Source organism: Phaeoacremonium minimum, assembly GCF_000392275.1.
Source record: "Phaeoacremonium minimum UCRPA7 unplaced genomic scaffold PA7_03_scaffold_610, whole genome shotgun sequence".
Classification (NCBI taxonomy): Eukaryota; Fungi; Ascomycota; class Sordariomycetes; order Togniniales; family Togniniaceae; genus Phaeoacremonium; species Phaeoacremonium minimum.
Genome location: NW_006921512.1, coordinates 933,004 through 953,442, shown reverse-complemented (window position 1 = coordinate 953,442; position 20,439 = coordinate 933,004). Strand labels below are relative to the sequence as shown.

At 51.9% G+C, this 20,439-nt stretch overlaps 3 protein-coding genes across 3 annotated transcripts; all 3 read right to left on the bottom strand.

Annotated features, from left to right (window-relative positions):
* Positions 1-5,310: 5,310 nt before the first annotated feature.
* On the bottom strand, positions 5,311-6,438 carry UCRPA7_8904 (putative short chain dehydrogenase reductase family protein; the record flags this gene model as incomplete). Its single annotated transcript, XM_007921410.1, has 3 exons — positions 5,311-5,381; positions 5,666-5,766; positions 5,834-6,438. 3 exons carry the CDS (start codon positions 6,436-6,438, stop codon positions 5,311-5,313), a joined length of 777 nt encoding a protein of 258 aa, XP_007919601.1.
* Positions 6,439-8,984: 2,546 nt separating this feature from the next.
* On the bottom strand, positions 8,985-13,820 carry UCRPA7_8903 (hypothetical protein; the record flags this gene model as incomplete). Its single annotated transcript, XM_007921409.1, has 1 exon — positions 8,985-13,820. The coding sequence occupies one exon, from the start codon at positions 13,818-13,820 to the stop codon at positions 8,985-8,987; it is 4,836 nt and encodes a 1,611-aa protein (XP_007919600.1).
* A 4,554-nt stretch (positions 13,821-18,374) lies between these two features.
* On the bottom strand, positions 18,375-20,093 carry UCRPA7_8902 (putative fad binding domain-containing protein; the record flags this gene model as incomplete). The annotated part of the gene is made up of 4 exons (XM_007921408.1): positions 18,375-18,646; positions 18,727-18,938; positions 19,025-19,722; positions 19,779-20,093. 4 exons carry the CDS (start codon positions 20,091-20,093, stop codon positions 18,375-18,377), a joined length of 1,497 nt encoding a protein of 498 aa, XP_007919599.1.
* Between the last annotated feature and the right edge of the window lie 346 nt (positions 20,094-20,439).

Sequence of the window (20,439 nt, the reverse complement as noted above, 5' to 3'; positions counted from 1 at the left end):
AGGGTGATAATATATTTGGCAGTTGCGTTTCTCACCAGGCAGCTGTGTTTACTGTTAGACACCGTCGTCACTCCATTTGAGTGACGATAGCCCAGAGCATTTGGAAATCTAGCAATTCCTAGCTGAACTCGATAAGTAGGGCGGTAAGATGCTGAAGGTGGTATAAGCGATATTTCATCAACGATGTTGATGTCTAATATTCCGGCCAAGGGTTTTGCAAACCAAGCCCAAATTGTGTGTTCTTCTATTACGGTCCATTTCTTTTCAAGACGCTTCGAGGTAGATCGAGCCACTCGTCCCAATATGAACCGAGATGTGCAGAAAGACATTCTATGATATGGCGGCCAGCATTGCCAAAGACCCAAATGTCTCGGTCAGCGTGTAATAGAATAGCCCAATATGCAAGAATCACTAGAGCTATTGGTTGCCGTTGTTCGAGAGATTCGACAAATTCAACCGATATTCGAGCGGGCCAAGCTAATGTAATCTGCATGGGATGAAGTTCAGAGACTGTACGACGGAGGCCAAATACCCAATGCAGTGCTTGGATGGCCTCTAGGCATGCTTTATATTGCCCTGGTGAGAGCTTTTCACTCGACTCGTTGAACAAGTTCAATAAAACGTCACACTCATTCTCCGTATCTCCAAGTTGTTGACGGTAAAGACTGTCGGCAGCCTCGATAGCATCGATGATATACCGTATCTCAGAGTGGCGCAGTGTGTGCCAACTCTGATATGTAATGGCAGTGACGCCACGATGAACCTTCAGATAATTAATTATCTTATCAAGGGCCACACTACCTTTGCATGAGGCGACGGCGTCGAAGAGGGTGTGCATGCCAAGAATTGCGGCGAACACAAACAAGGCCAAGCAGTTTTCGTTGCGCACCTCGGGCTTTGCTGCATTGAAAAGCGATAGGCCTTGCGTTTGGAGCTCTGCCGATTGTCTTAAAAATTCCGACTTGCGGACCTCATCAGATTGCAGTGTGCTAAGATGGAGGGCCGAGAAGGCCAATAGCTCGTGCATGAGATAGGGCGATGAAAAAGCAGACTGGAATATGGCCTCAACACAGGTTTCGGCGCCCGCGCCAGCGCCAGCCAGCCATGTCGCGGAGGTGCGAGTCATTTTGGCCACTTGGGATTCGAGATGATGGAGCAACACTAGATGCCGCATGTCACAGCAGGGCGTAGGGTTGAGGCTAACATTATCGCCAACATTAAAATCAGCCAGGGGCTCAGTCACAGGAGTTAGTGCCTGTTGCGACGATGCACTTGCTGGAGGTGTGATGAGATGAGCTGGAGATGGAAGAGAGGCAGGACTCAGGCCGAGAAACGAGCATCGTCGATTCGTGACGACGCAGCCGCCACATTCTGGATGTCTCTCGTCACATTTGACGTGGCGGTTTTTGCATTCTTTAGTGACTCAAACATTAGCTTTGATAACATTAGGAGAATGGGCGCAAACCTCGGCATCCTTTTCGAGACTTCTTATGCGATTGCCGCAGCCGAGCAGCACCTGTCATGATAAGAAAAAGGAAGCGCAGAGGCGGACCCAATACGCTAGGGATGTAGACGAGTCGGTTATGAGCGTGGACGCATTCGTTACCTTGAACGTGCAGAGCAGGCAGAGGATAGATGGGACTCAGTGGCTTTTGTAAAATACGGCATGTACGCGTATTTGAGTTTGATGCGCGGAAGTCAATGGGTTCGATATGGAGTACGCGTACTGGGCAGGCTCTGATTGGTGAAGAATCCCATCGTTGAGACTCAGGAGAGACAGATCCGACTACGACTCCACAATGCTTCTAACTAAAAGGGGGGCTAATTCGCAATAGTGTAACATGCACCTTCATCACTCCTAATCACCAGACAACCCCCTTTGAAACAATGGGCCACCAAGACCATACGCAAGCAATCCGAAAGTGATTAATGCGGTTTTGAACTTGGGTGGGGGTCAATCATGCCGTATCGCTGGGCTTTGGATTGGCTCTCGTTGTGTTATTTGTCTCCCTCGCCAATCAGGTCAACTCAAGTACGGCAGGTATCAGGGCATCTGCCAATCATCGGTGGATTGCAAATACGAACTAATTCGTCCCTGATAGAGGTATAAGGGCACTTTGTGTATATGTATGAGCTTGTGATCTCTCAGTTCGCCCACACACTTGACCTGAACCATAATCTTCTACTGACTTGCCTTGTACTTTTCAAATTTCGACGATATGTCTTCTGCAATCTGCAACCCAAATTGGCGCGATGCTTCGTTCAGCTTCTACCGATACGAGCCCTCCGTGGCGGCTGCAATGATATTTTGCCTGTTGTTCTCGCTACGACACTAGTGCACTCCTGGCAAGTGTATCTTACAAAGAGCTGGTTTTTGGGTGCACTTGTTGGCGGTTGTTTCAGTAGGTTCCGGGAATTCAGTATCTGGACAATAGAGCAAGCTTCTAACATGTTGCTTCATCGTAGCTGAGTTCATCGGATACGCTGCACGAACTGCGTCTGCGAGACAGGCGCCAGGCTGTTGGAAAATGATGCCATACATCATACAAAGCGTGTTCATTCTCCTGAGCCCAGCCTTGTTTTCAGCTTCGATTTATGTCATTCTCGGTCGAATCGTAAAGTTGACAGATGGAGACTCGCATGTCAGAATTAAACATCGATACATTACCAAAACCTTTGTGACGGGTGACCTCATCTGTCTTTTCATGCAATGCGCAGGTAGGCAGAGAACCAATATGGACGAATGCCCTTAGCTAACACTTGTTCTTCCCAGCCGGCGGCTTGATGGGTGGGTCTCGAGCAGTTCCCGCTCTTTACAAAATTGGCAATGGTGTAGTCATTGCCAGTCTGATCCTTCAACTTATCTGGTTTGCATTCTTCGTTGTCATTGCCTTCATGTTTCATCGATCAATGAAATTAGTTCCTACGGTGGCAGCACAGCGACCCGACATACGGTGGCAGAGTTATCTCATTACTCTGTACATTGTCAGTTTCTTCGTCATGGTCCGGTCACTCTTTCGTGCGATTGAGTTCATCGAGGGAAGCAAGGGCTATCTTCAGACGACTGAGGTGTTCTTTTACATCTTCGATGCCGTTCTCATGTTCCTCGCAGTAATTTATTTGCATTGGAAGCATCCCAGTGAGATTGGTCTATTGCTTCGCGGTGAGGAGCCTTGCACAAATGGTCTCAAGCTTGTGACTATGCGTCCCAATCGATCTATATTGAAGAGATGGAGGCCTTAGAACAGCAGCCATGTTGAGCCCATCATGATTTGATAACTCTCGATGCATAAAGCTAGATAAAGGCGGACCTGTGGAGTTGCAGACTGGACAGAATTACTTATAGAGCTCCTGGATAAATATAATTATATGTAACAAGATAAAGTTCACTTGTGCCTATACTCGCCTCCTTGATTAATACGCCCTTGCTTACTTTGGTACTCCCCCTCTCCCCTCCCAAATGAGAAGTAGTGAGGGGATCACCATTACTTCTGTCATTCTCACACTCTCTCCATGTCAGTATCAAGACAGCTTCTTGAACGTGAGCGTCAGTTCAAGCGGTTAATTAGTAATCAAATCGTTGCGTCTTATCCAATTCCGTTGATGCTTATGCTGAAGGCATCGAAACTAAAGTTCGTCTAGATGAACTAGCGTGAAAGAATTTCCTATACTATCAATCTAGAGACATATTGAGGATCTGATATTGAATCATACAAAACAATCGAGTCCAATATACCTTTCCCGGGAGCATCATGCAAAATATTAATCCAAATGAACGGTTTGAACAAGTTGCACATTTGAACCTGCACGCAGTATTTTCTCGCAATCATCACATTGATTCTTCACTACTGACTTGAAATTCTGTATCTGAGTACCCCAAATCCGCTGACGCAACAATTCCCAAGATGCCAACACACTCAAGGAGCAAGCTAGATCAACATCAGCTCGTTCCCTCGAAGGACATGGACCCTTTGCCTTCCCATTTTGCCCCTGTCTTCTTCCGTAATCAATTTCGCACCAAGATTGACCTGCCCACCAAAGACAGGTATCCAGATGTGAAGGGGAGATGTGCCCTTATTACGGGCTCAAACACCGGTCTAGGCTTCGAGGCAGCAAAACAGCTCTTATCACTTGGGTTGTCGCATCTGGTGATGGGGGTGCAATCTCTTGAGAGAGAAAAAGCTACGTTCTGCTAATCCAGCGGCAAAGATCGATGTTTGGCAGCTTGATATGGAATCTTAGACTTCTATTCAAAGTTTTGCGCGCAAGTGTGAAGAGCTTCCGTGTTTCGATATCGTCATTCGCAATGCCGGTGTTGCTATGACCAATCGTGTCATCATACCTGAAATGGTCACGAAAAGTCTTTGCAGATCAGCCACAGTGGCACAGCATTGGTAGCTATCCTCTTGCTACCGGTTCTGGAAAGCAAGCTGATAGACAACAAACCAGCTCGACTCACATTTGTGAATTCTGTGATGGCACATCTTTGCAAAGTACCAAACAAGGACACACGACCATTCTTACACTCCTTCGATGATAACGATATCTTACCATTCGATCATGAACAGAGATATGGAGTGTCAAAGCCAGTATCACAGCTTTTTATTGTCAAGCTTGCAGAGATTGTCAACACTAACAAAGTAATCATTAGTATGGTCGATCCAGGGCTGGCCAAAGGGACACAATTTGGACGAGACACCAAGGGTCTTGTGGGTATCATGGCTAAGGGCATGTTTGGCATCGCAGGCAGGCCGGTGGAAAAGGGGGCGGCGACATACGTCGATGCTGTCCTAGCCCATGGCAAGGAATTCCATGGTTGCTTTCTTATGAATTGTAACATTTCTCCGTACGTCAGAAAGCAAGATAGAACAGCTGTACTACGGTTTACTAACCATTGGGTGCACGAAAAGGCTTGCTTGTTGGTACTACACCGATGGGAAGGCATTGACAGATGCTATTTTGACGGAAACGATCCAGGAGTTCAGTTTTGCAGGGATTGATCAGATACTAGCCTCACAGTAGGCTAGGGGAGAGTTTGATAATTGGTGCTATTTATTTCATTAGTTCTCACCGTCGAAGTCACATCGGCGTATTAGTAATAATCATTCAATGGCAATCCAGATTCGTCTATGGACTATGCAACATATAATTTCATTGGGTCATAAGCTAAATCTTGAGCAACTAATGTGACTTCACAAATAAAAGCTATATAATATTTCACTTCAACCCAACTCCCACAAGTTTACATGACGAATGATCAATTATTTCCTACCACAGAGATCCCATGTCCCTTATATTCAAGCCTTTTGACTAGATCCTGCCAGACGCGCTTTTGCAAAGCTTTCCCTTCGGCTCCTGCAATCCAATCTGGAAGAATATTCCTATAGGTGCGTGTTAGTACACAAATTGACTCCGTCTTCGTAACCGTAATCAATAGGGCTTGAACTGAGTATTGTGATTGGAGGTAATTGACGCATGACATAAACTTACTCTTTGATCTGACATTCAGAGCAGTACTTTCCATGACTCTCAGGCCCAGCAAATGCAGCCTGTAGAAGTGTTCGGCTGCCCACTTCAGCCGTTCGCGCAAAGAATAGCCTCATTGTCGCCATCATGAATTTTCCAATAGGAGGAGCGTCGCGATCGAGTGCGGTATAGCACAAACCCGGACTTGTCATGTTGATGATGACACCTGAGTCAGACAGGGGAAGTAGCGAAGCTAAATGACGAGCTACGTACATTTGTACTAGCTTGCTGGCGGGATAGCTAGAACGGGCGAAGTTAGCAAAATTGCTGAAGCAGTCTCTCTTTAATAAAGAGTGCAGGGACTTACGTAGTGAAAGGGGTAAAGTTCTTCGGATCCTCGAGGTTATCGAATATATTAGCATCATCATTTGCCTTTGCCACAATTTTATGGACTTTGCTGTCAATGGCTGCGTTACTCGTGACAAATACGAGACGTGGATTGGTACTGAACTTTCGGGCAGATGCTTGGAGCTTTGGGATTGCACGAGCAGCTAACAGCGTCGTACTGACAACGTTGACCAGGAAGGTCTGCTCCATGCCCTCCACCATCGTGTGGCGGGACATAGCAAGGCCGGCATTTAGAATAAGGGCATCTATGCGGTCGAGTGTATCGAGTCGCTTGGCGAATGCCTCAATCGAGTCAAACGATGCATAGTCAAGCTCCCACACCTCGCAAACGTCTCGGCCCGTCACCTCTCGAACAGCTGCCTTGGCAGCCTCACCCTTGGATCGTGAGCGGACTGCTAGGATAACTCGTGCAGCACCGTTTTTGACAATATGCTTGACGCATTCTAGCCCCAGGCCTGTGTTAGCTCCCGTGACAATATAAGTCTCACTTGCGATTGATTTTGGAGCGTCTGCAATTGGTAGATTGCTATGCTGATTGCGAGCAAAGTCGATGAACCCAGGCATGATGCCTAATTCTGAGCAAAAAGGCAGGTATTACGGCAAAATTAACAGCAATCATCATGTTCCAGCAGAACTCATGGCTGGATTGGGAGGGAGGGCTTCCGCACTTTAATACATGGCCGAGTGGGCAAGGGTCATCCATAGCCACGTAATGATTTGCCATGACTTCCGAGGATCTCACACGGACAATAGAAAATGTCCACGGTAAATCAGGAGGTCAAAAGACGCATGAGATGGTAGGCGGTGTTTCCGTCACTAATCCTAGATGACAGTTTCTGGGATGGGTCCAGCCTAATCTTGGAACTTTAGAGTCATAATGTCGGCCAATCAGAAAGCTGTAACCTAATCGGGTAATCATCAAAACAAATCCATTCCGGCTAGATCTATCTCCTGTGCGCACAACAAATTGCTGTACTCTGTCGTCTATAGATGCATTTCTGTTAGAAAATCTCAGCAGCTAAAGGTGTGTTATTTCTAGCTGGGTCAAGATTTGCAACGGGCAGATATACAAAGCTAAGAGGACACTCTAATCACTGTAGACGTTACAAGAGTTTCAATGTGTATTCCCACTGGACACACTTATATTAGTGCGATAGGCAATTAGCGCCATGCAATTCAATAACTGAGATATACAAATACAAGGGGGAAAAAAGAATTGCGCATCTGTCCGAACGCCATGGCGAAATGCTTCTAACTCCTCAATCAACGATCTCTCCGGACGAGATATTGTGGACCACGAAGTCCATGACCGGCTCATGTTTCTCGGAAGCATCTTGGACCTCATCCAATTTCTTGCAATGATCACTTCTCGAAGACCTCGCACGCCAGAACCCCAATCTCGGGCTGGTCCCATCGGACTTGGAAACACCTGGAATCTGGCGATTCATCCGGTCCATAGAAGTTTGCAATGAAGTAGTCGTCTAAGGATTCGTCCAGCTCATCTAAAACTTCGAAAATATCGAGATCAGTCGCTAGCTCCCAGTCCGCGTCTTTCCCCTTTACCTCGACAAATTTACACGATTCGTCGACGAATCCGGTAGTCGATGAACCAAAGATTGTTAGTCCAACACGTCCCAAAAGATGCCGCTGTTGCAATGCATCGAAGTGGACCAGTCGCTTCAAAACAAGGTGCTGGAGACCTAAGGGGACTGCCCCATGTCGGGTCAAACTCCAGTGCCATGTGGCGTATCCCGACCAAGCCTCCAATGACGATAGACACATTTCCAGGAACCTCATCCCATTCAATGGTGTCAAAGTTAAAAAGGCCGAAGGCACAAGAGATCCGACTTTGGGTAGATGGTGAAAGTTCTGTGTCTGTCCGGCGTGATAGAATGTCGTCTGGAGTGGAAGTCGGCCGGCTTCGGAGCCGTAGTTCTCGATAGACGCACTAAGCCAACCATTCCAGTTTAGAGGACTCCGGTGCCTATGGACTCGCCGTCGAGATTCTTTACACGCAGCCCAAAGCCCAGTCTCAGATAAATAGGCCGAGGGATTTGACCTTGTCCACGACATTACCCTCTGTCCACTACAACTGCGGTGCCGCTAAGCAGTAGCTGCCCTCGCCCCTCTCACCAATGGTGTCATTGAGCGAAATGAACGGCATGTCTTCCTTGATATTGACAAGAGTGAAGAAGTGCGCTGCTGGCCGATCTTCCAGTGCCAGCGCTGCGAGATCCCAGAAGCAATCACGTAGTTCTCCCGGGAGTCTGGCGAAAGGATGAAACGTCTCAGAAGCCATGGCTGATTTGTCCTAAAGTCTTGTTCTCTTAAATGTGTCTTGTTGTGTGAAATCTTATGAGTGCTTGGATAACAGACGACCTGAAAGCTGAGCCTCGAAGAAAGTCACAATATTCATGTGTGGTGAACATACCGGAAACCGAGGAGGGAGGACATGATGATGGATCGCATGAATAAACAATTACAGTCACAGGAGGCATTCTCCGATACATATCTAGGTTGTGGGGTTCACCATTATCTGGTGCTTTGCAGCGATACTCTTCCTTCTTACTCGGCTCTACTTCCCGTGCCAAAACGAAACTCTAATGAGCCATGCTTTCGAAGATAGTATTGGCACGCAGTCACCATAGGAACACACAATCCCAAAGCATGATGAGTAACATCCAATCCATTCATTTCATCTATATGTATGTTATCGTCATAACAGCCAGGAGGTATAGGTGTGGACACAAGTATAAGCATGGCATGATACCACCCCATCCTGCTGGCCACTAAACCAACTGATCTATACAATTCCACCCGCTCGCCGTCTTCAACGCTGTAAAGAAATATGCTGCATGCAGTCTATACGCCGCCCATGCAATGCTAAGTAGAAGAGTAAGTTTGCATGCTTTGCTTTGCTTTGCGCTTTCGATTGACCCATCCAAAATGTATCTTTTCCTGTGTCTATGTGTCCAAAGGGTGCTTTGCTGCAATTGCAATGTGTATATGTATGAGAAGGATAGATAGGTATATAGTCTTCGTTCTCTTGTCAAATGTGCGGATGTCCAGGGTGCGGTTGTAAGAATATGGGCTTGGACCAAGCCGAGCATCTAGGGCATGATGCTCTGTCTCCAACGCTCGACCATATCCAACTGGCCCTGCGTATGCTGCATGCCCATTCCCATGCCGCCCATCTGCATCGGCATTTGCATCGGCATGGGCATCCCGCCCGCATAGCCATTGCCATACGCACCCGTCATGGTCATCGTGCCGTAGGGATGGGTATATCCGCCCATGCCCATGTTCATCGTCGGCTGCTGGTGTTGTTGCTGGGGATATTGCTGCTGAGGCACGCCGCCGTAGGCATACTGCTGATGTTGCTGCCCCTGAGCCTGGGAATAATAGCTATGTGACGCGCCTCTCATCTGACCGTTCAACGTACCCATGCTTGCGCTGGAACGCAGCCCGAGCCCCAGCCCAACACCGCCGCCGCCTGCATTGCCATCGTTGAAGCGTCCACCAAGATACCCGCCGGCCTTGTTCATGCCGGAAGTGGGATCGCGTAGCGTGGAAGGCATCTGTGACCGATAAAGCCGCATCTGCTCGTCCTTGAGCTTCTGCGCCCGGGCAGCCTCTTCCTCGCGCCGGAGACGCTCTTGCTCCCGGGGATCCATGGCGCCGCGCGCCGAGTCGAGAGGGTTGGCGGAAAGCACATCGGCGAGGCTAAGGCGACGAGTAAGACGGCCTTCGGGACCGTTGCCATTGAGAGCGTTCAGCGCGCCTACGTTGACGGCCGCGCCTCCACCGGCAGCCATCTCCCGTTCGCGCGCTTCGCGCTCGGCTTGCAGACGGCGACGGCGCTGGCCGAGAGTCTCTTGTTCCTCCGGCGGCCCAGTGATTACCTTGGCCTTGCCCTTGATCTCCGCCTTGCTCTTCGCGTCATCATCGTCGCCGCCGAATTGGCTCAGGAGTTCAGCCGAGAAGGTCATGCTAACGGGGCGAGTGCGCGGGAGCGGGTTCTCTGCTTCGTCCTTGGCCCTTAGCCGCCTCATGCGCTCACCCAGCGTCTCGCCCTCCACATCGTCGTCGTCAAGCTCCACAAGGCGCGGGCTCGGCAGACCGCGTTGGTTCAGGTTTAGCGCAGACATGCTCGGCGCGAGGTTGAGCACGCTCTGGCGCGTAGGCCCGCCAGCGACGGCGGGGTTCAGGTACATACTGACGGGGACTTCCTTGCCCTGCAGCCTGTCACGACGGCGGCTCAACGGCTCGTTCTCCTCCATCTCGCGGCGCTCCATCAGGCCGAGGGGCCTGTTGAGCTCGGCGGCCACGGCGCTGATGTCTCCGTTGCCGGCTTGCTTCTTGGCGACCAGCATGCCGAGCGGGACGTCCTCGTCGTCTTCCTCCTGTGCGTCGGGGTTCATGTCTGGGTCTTCCCAGGCCAGGTTCACCTTCTTGCCTCGTCGTTGCTTAGCCTCGATTTGAGCTACGGCGTCGAGCTCGAGCAGGGTAGAGTGCATTCCGTTGGGGAATGCCTTGTGCACAGGGCGAGTCCGCATCTTCTGTTGCTGTTTGCGCAGCTGCAATTCGGCAAGCAACGTCGTCGGAGCCCCTTGGTATGCCTCCTCTTCTTCCTCCTCAGACGAAGCTGAATCAGCCTCATCTTCGTCAGGGGCTAAGGCTGCTCCGCCCTCAGAGAGCGGCGACCGCTCACCAGATAGGCGCTGGCGCTCTTCGTCAACGAGCATCACTGTGCTGCGCCCGCCCTCGACGGTGGCGGCATCGCTGACACGACGACCGGGAAGCAGAGACCACATGGACTTGCGCTTCTCAACCTCGGGGACGCCGAGCGCGGTAGCCGTGCTCGCACGAGCCTTGTGGCCCTTGTCACTGTTGTTGCCGCCGGGCATTTGACTCTGCCGGTTCTTCTTCTGCTTGACTGGGCCGTACACTTCCGAGCCAAGTTTACCGGCGAACGCGTGGTCAGTAAAAGCACTGACAGGCGCTGAAGCAGCCGCGTCAAGAATGCTGTCCAGCGTAGCCATCGCAGAGCCGTCCTTGATCTCGATCTTGGGCGCCGGAGCAGACGGCAGGTCGAAGAAGGCGCTGGCACGGAGCTGAGGCGGGAGCTCGGGCATGGCTGACATGCGCGACTTCCGCCTGTCGGCATCCGTGAGCTTGGCAGGCCGACGAAGATGCTGCAGCTCGGGCGGCTGTTCATCCTGCACAGTGGGACCCGGCACGTCCTGGACGGCAGGCTCCGGCATCTGAGGGAACTGCTCGACCGACCCGGACGCAGGCCCTCGCGAGCTCGTGGAATGGCGCTCGTCCATCAGCGGGCTGCCCATCTGCCCTTCTAGCGGGTCTGGCAGCCACACACGGGACTCACGCGACGCCTCGGGCATGGCGCTCAGGATTTGGCTGCGGCGTACATTCCTCGCAGGAGCTCGTGGTCCCTTGCCTAGTTTCCGCGGCAGATTTAGCATCGCAGGTACACGGGCAGGATAGTACAGCATTTGCTGGCCCGTCTCGGTATCGAAGTAGGATTTCGGCCTCGGAGGCAGCTGGGAGATGGGTCGTGATTGTCGCTGTACCGGGGGAGGAAATTGAGCCTCCTCCGGGTGAAAGGGAAATTGTTCGGCCACCGTGTCAGGGTCGCAATGGACACCGTCGAAATCATCAAATGCATTCGTCTGCTCGTATGTGCCGTGTGAGCCTGCCGAAGCCGGTCGTTGCTCGGTGGGCGGTTGATATTCGTCTCGATGGGGTACGGGGTTTTCGGGATTCCGTAGCTGTAATTGTGGCGATGGCTCGTCATTCCAATATGAATCCAACGCATGATCAAGCATCGGTTGTCTTGCCTCGGTGTCGGCGTTGGGCGTAAGGTCCATATCCACCTCGATGTCTGTCGCGCCGGGCTCGACATGTTGAAGAGCGTTGATGCGGATGGTCTCCTCGTCCTCGACGTCTGGACCGCTCCAAGCAGCATGATCTGCGGCCTCCATGGCCTCCTGTGTTAGAGAGGTGGGTGGCTCCATCTCAGCGATCTCGGCGAGTGACAATTGAGCGGACCGGGCACTGTGTACGCTGTGTACGCTGTGCACGCTGTGCACCGATCCTTTGCCTGGCCCTGCCCTCGACAGGAAGGGGAATGCGTCGCCTTCGACCGTCTCGCCGGGCCTGCTCTTCGTGCTGCTATGTCGGGATAACGGTCCGGCACTGCTCTTGCTGCCACTTCTCAGGCGGCTGCTCAGCGAGTGGTTCGGGCTCATCACGAACCCAGCCGGGCTGTATCCGCCGAGGCGTGCAGCGTTGTTGAGCTCGAGGATCGAACTCTGGCGAATGGACGGCGGCGGGGGGATCTTATCGAGGCCCTCGATAGTGTGCTCACCGCTCACGCTGCGGACGCTGGAGGCGAGGATAGAGGAGCGTCGGCTGTCGCTTCGTTTGAGCTCGTCGTGGGCGTTGCGGATGGCGTCCTCGATGCTGCTGGTCATGGACAGGCGCTCGGCGGTGGCCTCGAGGGCGGCAATGTTGCCCGTGTACGCGCCGGAGCGCGTGTTGAGGTCCGGAACGGGATGTCGGAGGACAGAGCTGACGGAGGCGGTGCGGATGATGGTAGGAGAGTGCCTCCGTGATTGGATGGGGGACGGGCCCGCGGAAGACAGCTGTGGCAGCGGTGGTGATGATGATGATGAGGTTGCTGTCGAAGTCGGCGATGTCACGGACGGGGGTAGAGACTTTCGTACGAATTTGGGCCGAATCAATTCGGGGGAGGAGGATGAGGCGGCGACGGGTTGCGGCGCTCTGGAATTGGAGGGACTCGGAGGATGGGTGCTTAGATGTGGATGTGGATGTGGATGTGGCTTGGTGTGTTTGGGTGTCTTGTGTGTGTCTGCAATGTGGTCATGTCTCGCTAGTCCGAGACTGTCTTGGAGTTGGGTCTGGGTCGCTTCTTCAGATTCCTCGTGGGCATTAGCATTACTCCTGTCGTGGATGGGGCTGTGGCTTGTGCTGCTGCTCGCTCGCGCCGGAGGAGAGGCCCTGTTCCTATTTCTCGCAGCGTTCTTCTCCTCGATGTCGTCGTCCGTAGTAATGTCGGCGCCGGCCAGCGAAAGAGACTTGTCAATTGCCGGACTAACAGAAGAGCTCGGGGTTATTGTGTGAGCATCGTGATGACTACTGCGATTCAGTGGCCGTTTCTCGCTGTTAGTATTATTATTGTGGTTATTATTATTATCATTGGCGATATTGTTGTCGCTGTCGCTGTCGCTGTCGCTGTCCGGGGTGGGCGAATTTGCCAGCAGCAGCCCGTATCCATTCCCAGATCCAGGTCCAGTTTCTATTCCAGTTCCTGTTCCTGGTCCTGGTCCTGTTTCTGTGGCTGCGGCTGGTGCTGGTGCTCGTGCTCGTGTTGGCGGGTGCAGCGATTGGGTGTGGGTGGCCATTTTGCTGGTCGTGGGTGTGGCTGTTGCTGTCAATGCTGCACCACCACCACCGCCGCCGCCGCCGCCGCCCAGTCCCATTCCCAGTCCCGAAGCGGATGACGATTTCAGCAGGCTTCGTCGCCTTGACCACCTTGCCAAAGTCGACGCTGATGCTGATGCTGATGCTGATGTTGATGCTGCTGTGTGATGTCGCTGAGGCTGGTGCTGTGGCTGTTGATCCTCACTGGTGATAGTGGTGATAGTGGTGATAGTGGTGATGCTCTTGCTCTTGCTCTTACTCTTGCTGTGGCTGGGCGACTGCGCTGCGCCATGATCCTTCTTGTCGTCGTCGTCGTCGTCGTCGCCGTCGTCTTCTTCTTCTTCTTCTTCGTCAGAGTCGTTGTAATTGTAGTTGTACTTGTCCAAGTCTTCGTCGCCAAAACTGCCGATGTAGAGGTCGCTGTTGGTGCTAGTCATGGACAGCGGAGTAAAAGTCGAGTCAGCAAGCGACAGAAAAGTCATGGGGGAGAGGCCCGCTGTGGAGCCCGATGCTGAGGCTGGTGAAGAGCTGCTGGGAAAGCGAAGGCCAGCCCCAGCTCGTGTTCCTCTTTCTCCTCTTTCTCCTCCACTTCTTATTAACTTTAGTCCTAACAATCCCAATCCTGCTTCTTCTCCTTCACCCTCAGCTTCCCCGTCGCTACTTAGTCTCTCGCTACTACTAGCGCTAGCAGCAACACTCCTGCTAGCATTGGCAGTACTAGTGTCGTCATCGCCCTCCTCGTGCTGGGGTAGACTGCTGTAACGCTGGCCCGCCGCCGCCGCCATGGCCTGCTGCTGCTCCTCACTCCTCGCTCTACTCTGCACTACTCTAGAGTAGGAAGAGAGTCGGGTGCTTCGCGTCAGAGCGAGATCCAGTCGCCGGCCCCAGTGTGCTGGGTCGGTCGGGTCTCCTCCTGCTAATCTCGGGGCTGTCGTTATTATTAGGTTAGGGTTGTTTCCGGCTCTCGCGCCTGGTCTCCGCAGCCCGGAAAACACGAAACATACGAGAGGTCTGGGCAACGGCGGAAGAGAGTAAGAGAGTATCAAGAACAGTGTGTCAAACAAGAGAGAGACCAGGCGGACCCGGACACGCAAGGATATAAAAAGCAAAGCCCAGTCAGTCAGTCGATCGATAAATCTAATGAGTGCGTGCTGTTGATAAGGCCTACCTAATGTACTGTAGGTAATGTGGGTGGACTGGGTACAGAAGGAATTATAGAAACAACCACCACGCAATCATTGACCTTGGACTACGGCAAGACTAAAAGCTAAGGCTAGGTAAGGCTAAGATTAGGACAGACTGCGTACTGTAACTCTATGATAAGTAGATACTGTACCGTAGGGGCTGCAGCCAGGTACAGTAGCTCGAGTAGCATATCATTGACACACCGCGGACCTGAGATGAGACGAACCAGGGACGAACAAGCTGCAGAAATGGAAGCAAACCTGGAACAAGATAACGTCAACCCAAAGTACCTGCAGCACGCAGTTTTGCCCTGGTTGAGAACGGAGTGGACCGTGGATGGGTGTGGGTGGGCAATCGTTGGCTGGGGTCCAAATTGTGCTATCTACATACGTACAGTCTCTTCACTTCACTACACTTTCCTTTCCTTCTCTTCGCCTGGGAAAAAACAAGTGCACGCACTTATTTCCTTTTTAATATCGAACCTTGCCGGGCTAAGATGAACGGTTTATTGTGGTGGCTGTCCCGTTGCAATAAAACTACACGTAGAAGACGGCCGGCCCATACACGTGTAGAAGCGGCATGGCAGTGGGATGACCAGACTGGGTCACCCATGATAAGGAGCGCCAACCACACTCCTCGCGTTGTATCTCTTTTTCAGCCCTTTTCACTGGCTCGTGTCCCCCTCTGCCAGTGATGCGCTCATGTGGCGCAGGGGTAAGCCGGACTGCAGCAGTTACACAGACAGGGAATAGCAAAAGGCAGCACATATACACGATACAGTATGGTGCATTACAGTAAGCTTGGACCGGGCAGGGCACGCTCTCTTCTACTTGTAACTTGAGATGCATGGTCCATTAAGGAGGACCTCCTACAAGCCACTTGTGTTAGTGTGGCCTGGGAGGCAAGCCGTCTCTCCATGCTCTTTGGCTCTCCGGTCGCGTGCTGATCGGAGATTGACAACGGTCGTGGAGACGTTGCGCGACATTGATTGATTGGAATCGAAATCGACTACCGAAGCTACCCCTGATCTGCCCCCAGCGCCTTTCAAGCCCAACCCGTCCCTTCGTCCCTGTTCACCGCATGTTACACCGGCGCGAACAGGTTAGAAGACGGAGAGATATGGGACACGATAATGCATTCAATTGACTGATAGACAGCCAGCACAGCCATGTCCAGGCATATTCAACCCAGCAAGTCGCCGCGCCGATCCTCTTAATCAGGATAAACCGTGCAAAATCCTACCGGTCTTGGGTCTCCGCGGCCACCACGCTCCACCCATTGGCTAGGCCGGTTATTGGGCCTGATCGAGGACGGTCTTAACTGAAAGTGTAGATATCGACGACCTGATATTGGCTGTTCACTGGGGGAGTCCCGCCCCCCAAATTCTAGCGTCCTTCAGTGGGAAAGCCGGCCGATTGGGTCTGAGAAGCCAATTTTGCGGCTCTCCGCTGCTAGTGAGACGCCCGGCGAAAGTAGCTGATGCTGTCTTCTGGGGGCTACGCTTGGCGATCAGTCTATTCTGCATGCAATCCTACCGTGCTGCACTGGTTCGTTCCATAGTCTGACCTTTTGGACGGCTGCTGCTTCACCGTCTCAACTCTGCCGGGCGAAGTTCGAGCATGCATGCGTCATGGAAGATCGCGAGGTAGATCAGGGTCTGAGCTTCGTTCACGGGCTCGGATATACGGAACGCACAGAGCCCTATTCGTCCTCTTCGTCCCCTTCGACTCAGGCTCGGCAGAGAGGAGGTTCAAGCAAGCGAGCAAACACGGGCTGGGAGCGAGGGCAATCGACTTCAGGCACATTTTGACATTGATTGACCAGCCGAACCACGACCGCGGCTGAGAATGTCCGTGCCACTTGCAGATTCTCCTTCGTGATAAGTCAGAACAGTCTGTCGGAAGAACTCCTTGGCTGGCAGAGCCGACCGCCTCTCGAAAGCACCTGGTTCTGCGCCTCGTAGACTGCAGATACTCACTGGGCTGTCAATGTCTGTCTGCATTGCCGACCAGAGAACACGCAACTCTGGGAATACGGGGTGGAGATCAGGAAACAGCGCGTCTCCTCTCCTCTCCTTTCCCCGGATTGAGCATTCTCCGCCCGTGTCGGGTTGTCTCGGCCTATCTCTCTGACCACCAGACGTCGAAGCTGAAGATGCAAAGCAACCCCAAAGGACACTGAAGTAGTTAGTTAGTATCCAAAGCTGATTCACCGTCGTCGTCTCGTCGTCTCGTCGTGCCTGTCACTGTGTCACCTCGTCAGCAATGCATTGCGCATGCATCCATTCTCGAATTCAGCCCCCAGTCGCTTCCCATCGGTCAAACTCTCAGTGTGTGAGAGCACACACCACTACCAGTTTGCTGTAATACATCAGCCACACTGCCCAGGTGTGCGACGCCTATCTCTGTCGTGCAGATAAGCGACGCCGCGACCCTCCAGCGGGCGGCGCCAAGATCACGGACAGCCCAAATCGAGATTCCCTGGCCTTGCCGCTTCAGGCCCCAGTGTCGCATCGGGTAGGCCGGCACCTGCATTATCGAAATTTCCAATATTTCGACAGCGCGACGGATGGCTTTGCATCAGAGCTTCGGAAAGCGTCCCTAGCCTTACCTTAGCGGTTTGCTGTGCCGTCATTACTACGTGCGGACCGACGATGTTGTGGGAGTGTCGGAGCTTCACTCAAGGCTAGGTTGCTTGATACCACCTTATGCAAAATGCTACTCAGAGCGTTGCACTCATTCAGCCGCCAATTGCTCAAAAAGCAGCAGCAGGGCTGAGGCACCGGTGCTGAGATGAGATGACAACGACGCCCAGAGGTTCCAGCACATAAGCCATCGCTACTTGTTTCAAAGCCCCCAGTCGCACTCATGACAATTGATGACGGCGGACTTCGCAGCATGCTTCCACTTGGAGAAGGCCCATCTTTCCATAAGCCCCTCGTAGTAGAACACTCGACGGCAATCTCTCTCGCTCGTCTAGGCCGTGCCAATTTCCCCTATCAAGATAAAGAGATACCGGCGTCGCATTAGATCAGCGCCTCAAAATTAGGTGTGCCCAAAGCTCGCTTATAGCATCTCGAGGAGTATGGTATACCGTACGGCTGCACACGTCCAAAACTACAACGATACCATCAATGTCTTCGATCCGCCGCGCCAAGATTTACGCCGCACAGCTTCCTAGTGTGGTCTGGACCACGCCGTTTGGTGACCTACCAGACGCCGTCTAATTTCTGTCTCGACTTTAGCCTGCAGCATGCTCATTTCCCACATCGCGCCAGCGCTGATAAGCGCTCTCGTAGCCTCGTAGGGCCTCACGCCGCGGTAAATTAGCTTTGTTGTGTTTTTGAGAAGCGATGTCACGCTCCGTGATAGGGTTTTCGTCCCTGCTCGGTGTTTGCCGTGAACACTTGGCCAGTGCTTCTGATGCTTGTCCCGGACATCGGGCTGGACATCGCTCTTGATGCGATATGAAATATCTCTTCGAATTTAGGCCCTCATCTCATTGCGTTTGGTCTCTTGTACATATCTCTGTTTCGGGTTCAATCATCTCACCGACTGCTTCTTCGTAAGTAGTCGGCATTTACGACATGCTTTGTGATAGTTCTTGTAAGCTTCGTGCTTTGGATTGATGCATTTGCTGGAATGACAGATTTAATTCACTCTTATGAGTTCTATGTTGCACAAATATGTAGAAGTTCTAATACAAATTTACATTATAAAGTCATCTTTCTGTACTGCTAATGAAGAGCCAATCCACCTAGTTCCCCTAAATTTCTCAAGTTCATCAGGATCGATTAGGTCCGTTTTTTGCACCTCGTTGTTCGTCTATTTTTAGAGAAAAGCACACGAGTCTCAATAGCCGAGCTTAAACCCTCCCCAGTTCAGCCTCGTGAAGACTCCCTGTGGGTCATATTCAGACCTGATACTTCGCATCCGCTCGACGTTTTCCAATGGGAAGCCGAGGTACGGGTCCTGGAATTCACCAGCATCGCCCATGTAAATGAACTCAGACGCTAGTCCCTTCTCTTGGTTCAAGGAGTGCAGATAGTCGACCGTCTGCTGAGCCCAGGCAGTCATACGCAAGTCGTCCTTGGCTAAGGCCCAGCCGGTGGAAAATTGCCATACTGTAGGCACCTGTTAGTCGTTGAACGGTATCAAGGATTTGCTGGAGACAAGTCAGAGAATAGCCATGCGGCGAACATACTGAGAAGCGAGTCTTTGTCATCCAGGTCCCATACGTTTCCAATGCCATTGGTCTTTCCGACAGTAGCGGCGCTTTTCGGAATCGTGTTGAGGACAAAGGTGGGATACAGGCCCTCCACATCGGCTATCGCATCAACAGCATCTTTCCAAGCCAAGTAAATATTTAAAAGCTGATCAGCGTCAGGAAGCATGGTCTTATGAGCAAATTGTACACTACAAATCGCGTTAGCGGGAACCGTGCAGGCAGAGTCGAGAGCTTGGGCGCGACAAAACTCGAAGATTGGGACAGGAGAATTTACCGGAACATCTGGTTGGGCGAGTCCAACGCAGAGTGCCACACGATAGGGGCCGTGACGTTGTTGATTCTCGCTACAGCCGGGATGGCGGTGAAGTTGGCGAAAGTTGACGGCGGTGATTCCGTGCCCTCTTGCACGCCCAGAAGCGAAGCACTTGCGACCTTTGTGGTGGCATTGTACTGAATACTGATGACCTGGCCAGCTGCTAGATCCGGATTGTCATATTTAACTAGGTCCGTTGCAGCTGTGAGGAAATCTGGAATCATAGACTCGTTGAACTGCTGAATCGTCGTGCTGATCTTTGGGATCGGATAGGCTTTGAAGGTGAATTTGGTCACAATGCCAAAATTGTTGGCACCACCCTTCAGAGCCCAGAAGAGATCAGAGTTTGTGGTGTTGCTCGCAACTATTTGAGTTCCGTTTCCGAGAACTACGTCGTACTGAATCACGTTGTCCATCACAAACCCATACTTGTTAATGAAGTAGTGAAATCCACCTATCAAGCTAAGCCCCGGGACGCCAATAGTCTTCAGACGACCACCAATGGCATATAATCCATATGAGCTCAGAGCTTCGTACACATCAACCCATCTATTCCCTGGACCAGCTTCGAATGTTAGACTCTCCTCGGAAACTTGGATATTGTTGAGCCGTTCAAGTGCAACAAGGACGCCCCCATCAATGTTGTTGGATCCCGGAAACTGGACGCAGTCTTAGCATCGACGAGCGAAGGGAGGGTATCTTCACGGAAACCAACGTTCATGTGACCTCCACCACGAATCGCAAACTGAGCATCGCATGTAGAAAACACAGAGACGGCATTCGCCACCTCGTCCGCATCGCTTGGGAGAAATATGCAGGCAGGGAGCAAGTCAGACCGGATGTCCCAGTAATCTGTTCGTTCCTCGGTATAGTTGGCAGATGAGGGATATAGAAGCGAATCTCCGTACTGAGACGCTAGTTTTGAGCAGGCGCAATCTGCACCAGAATTAGAGAGAGTGCCATTGCTGATGCAGGTCGCTGATGCCGCGCCGAGGATCGCGGTCGCAAACACGATGCTAATGGGAGACATGATGATGGCTAAAGGAGAGACAAGAGAGTAACACCTTACAACATGCTAAAAATGCAACACGGCAGTAGGTGAATGTCGCAATTAAAGATGTCGAAGACAAGTTTATATAAGAAGGTGTGCCGAGCTCTCCGCAATGTGGATGCGCTTGGTCACAAACGATTCCGAAGATTCACGGCCCCTTTCCATTCGGAAGATGATCTAATTGCTACCAAATGCCAGGAAATAAATGACCGAGAAATCCAGGATCCGGGGCTTTGAATGTCTTAATACGGGGAAGATGAGCCACCAGGTGACGTGCATAGCGGACCGTTGCATTTGCCGCTAAAGCGAGACCGAGTACGCGTTT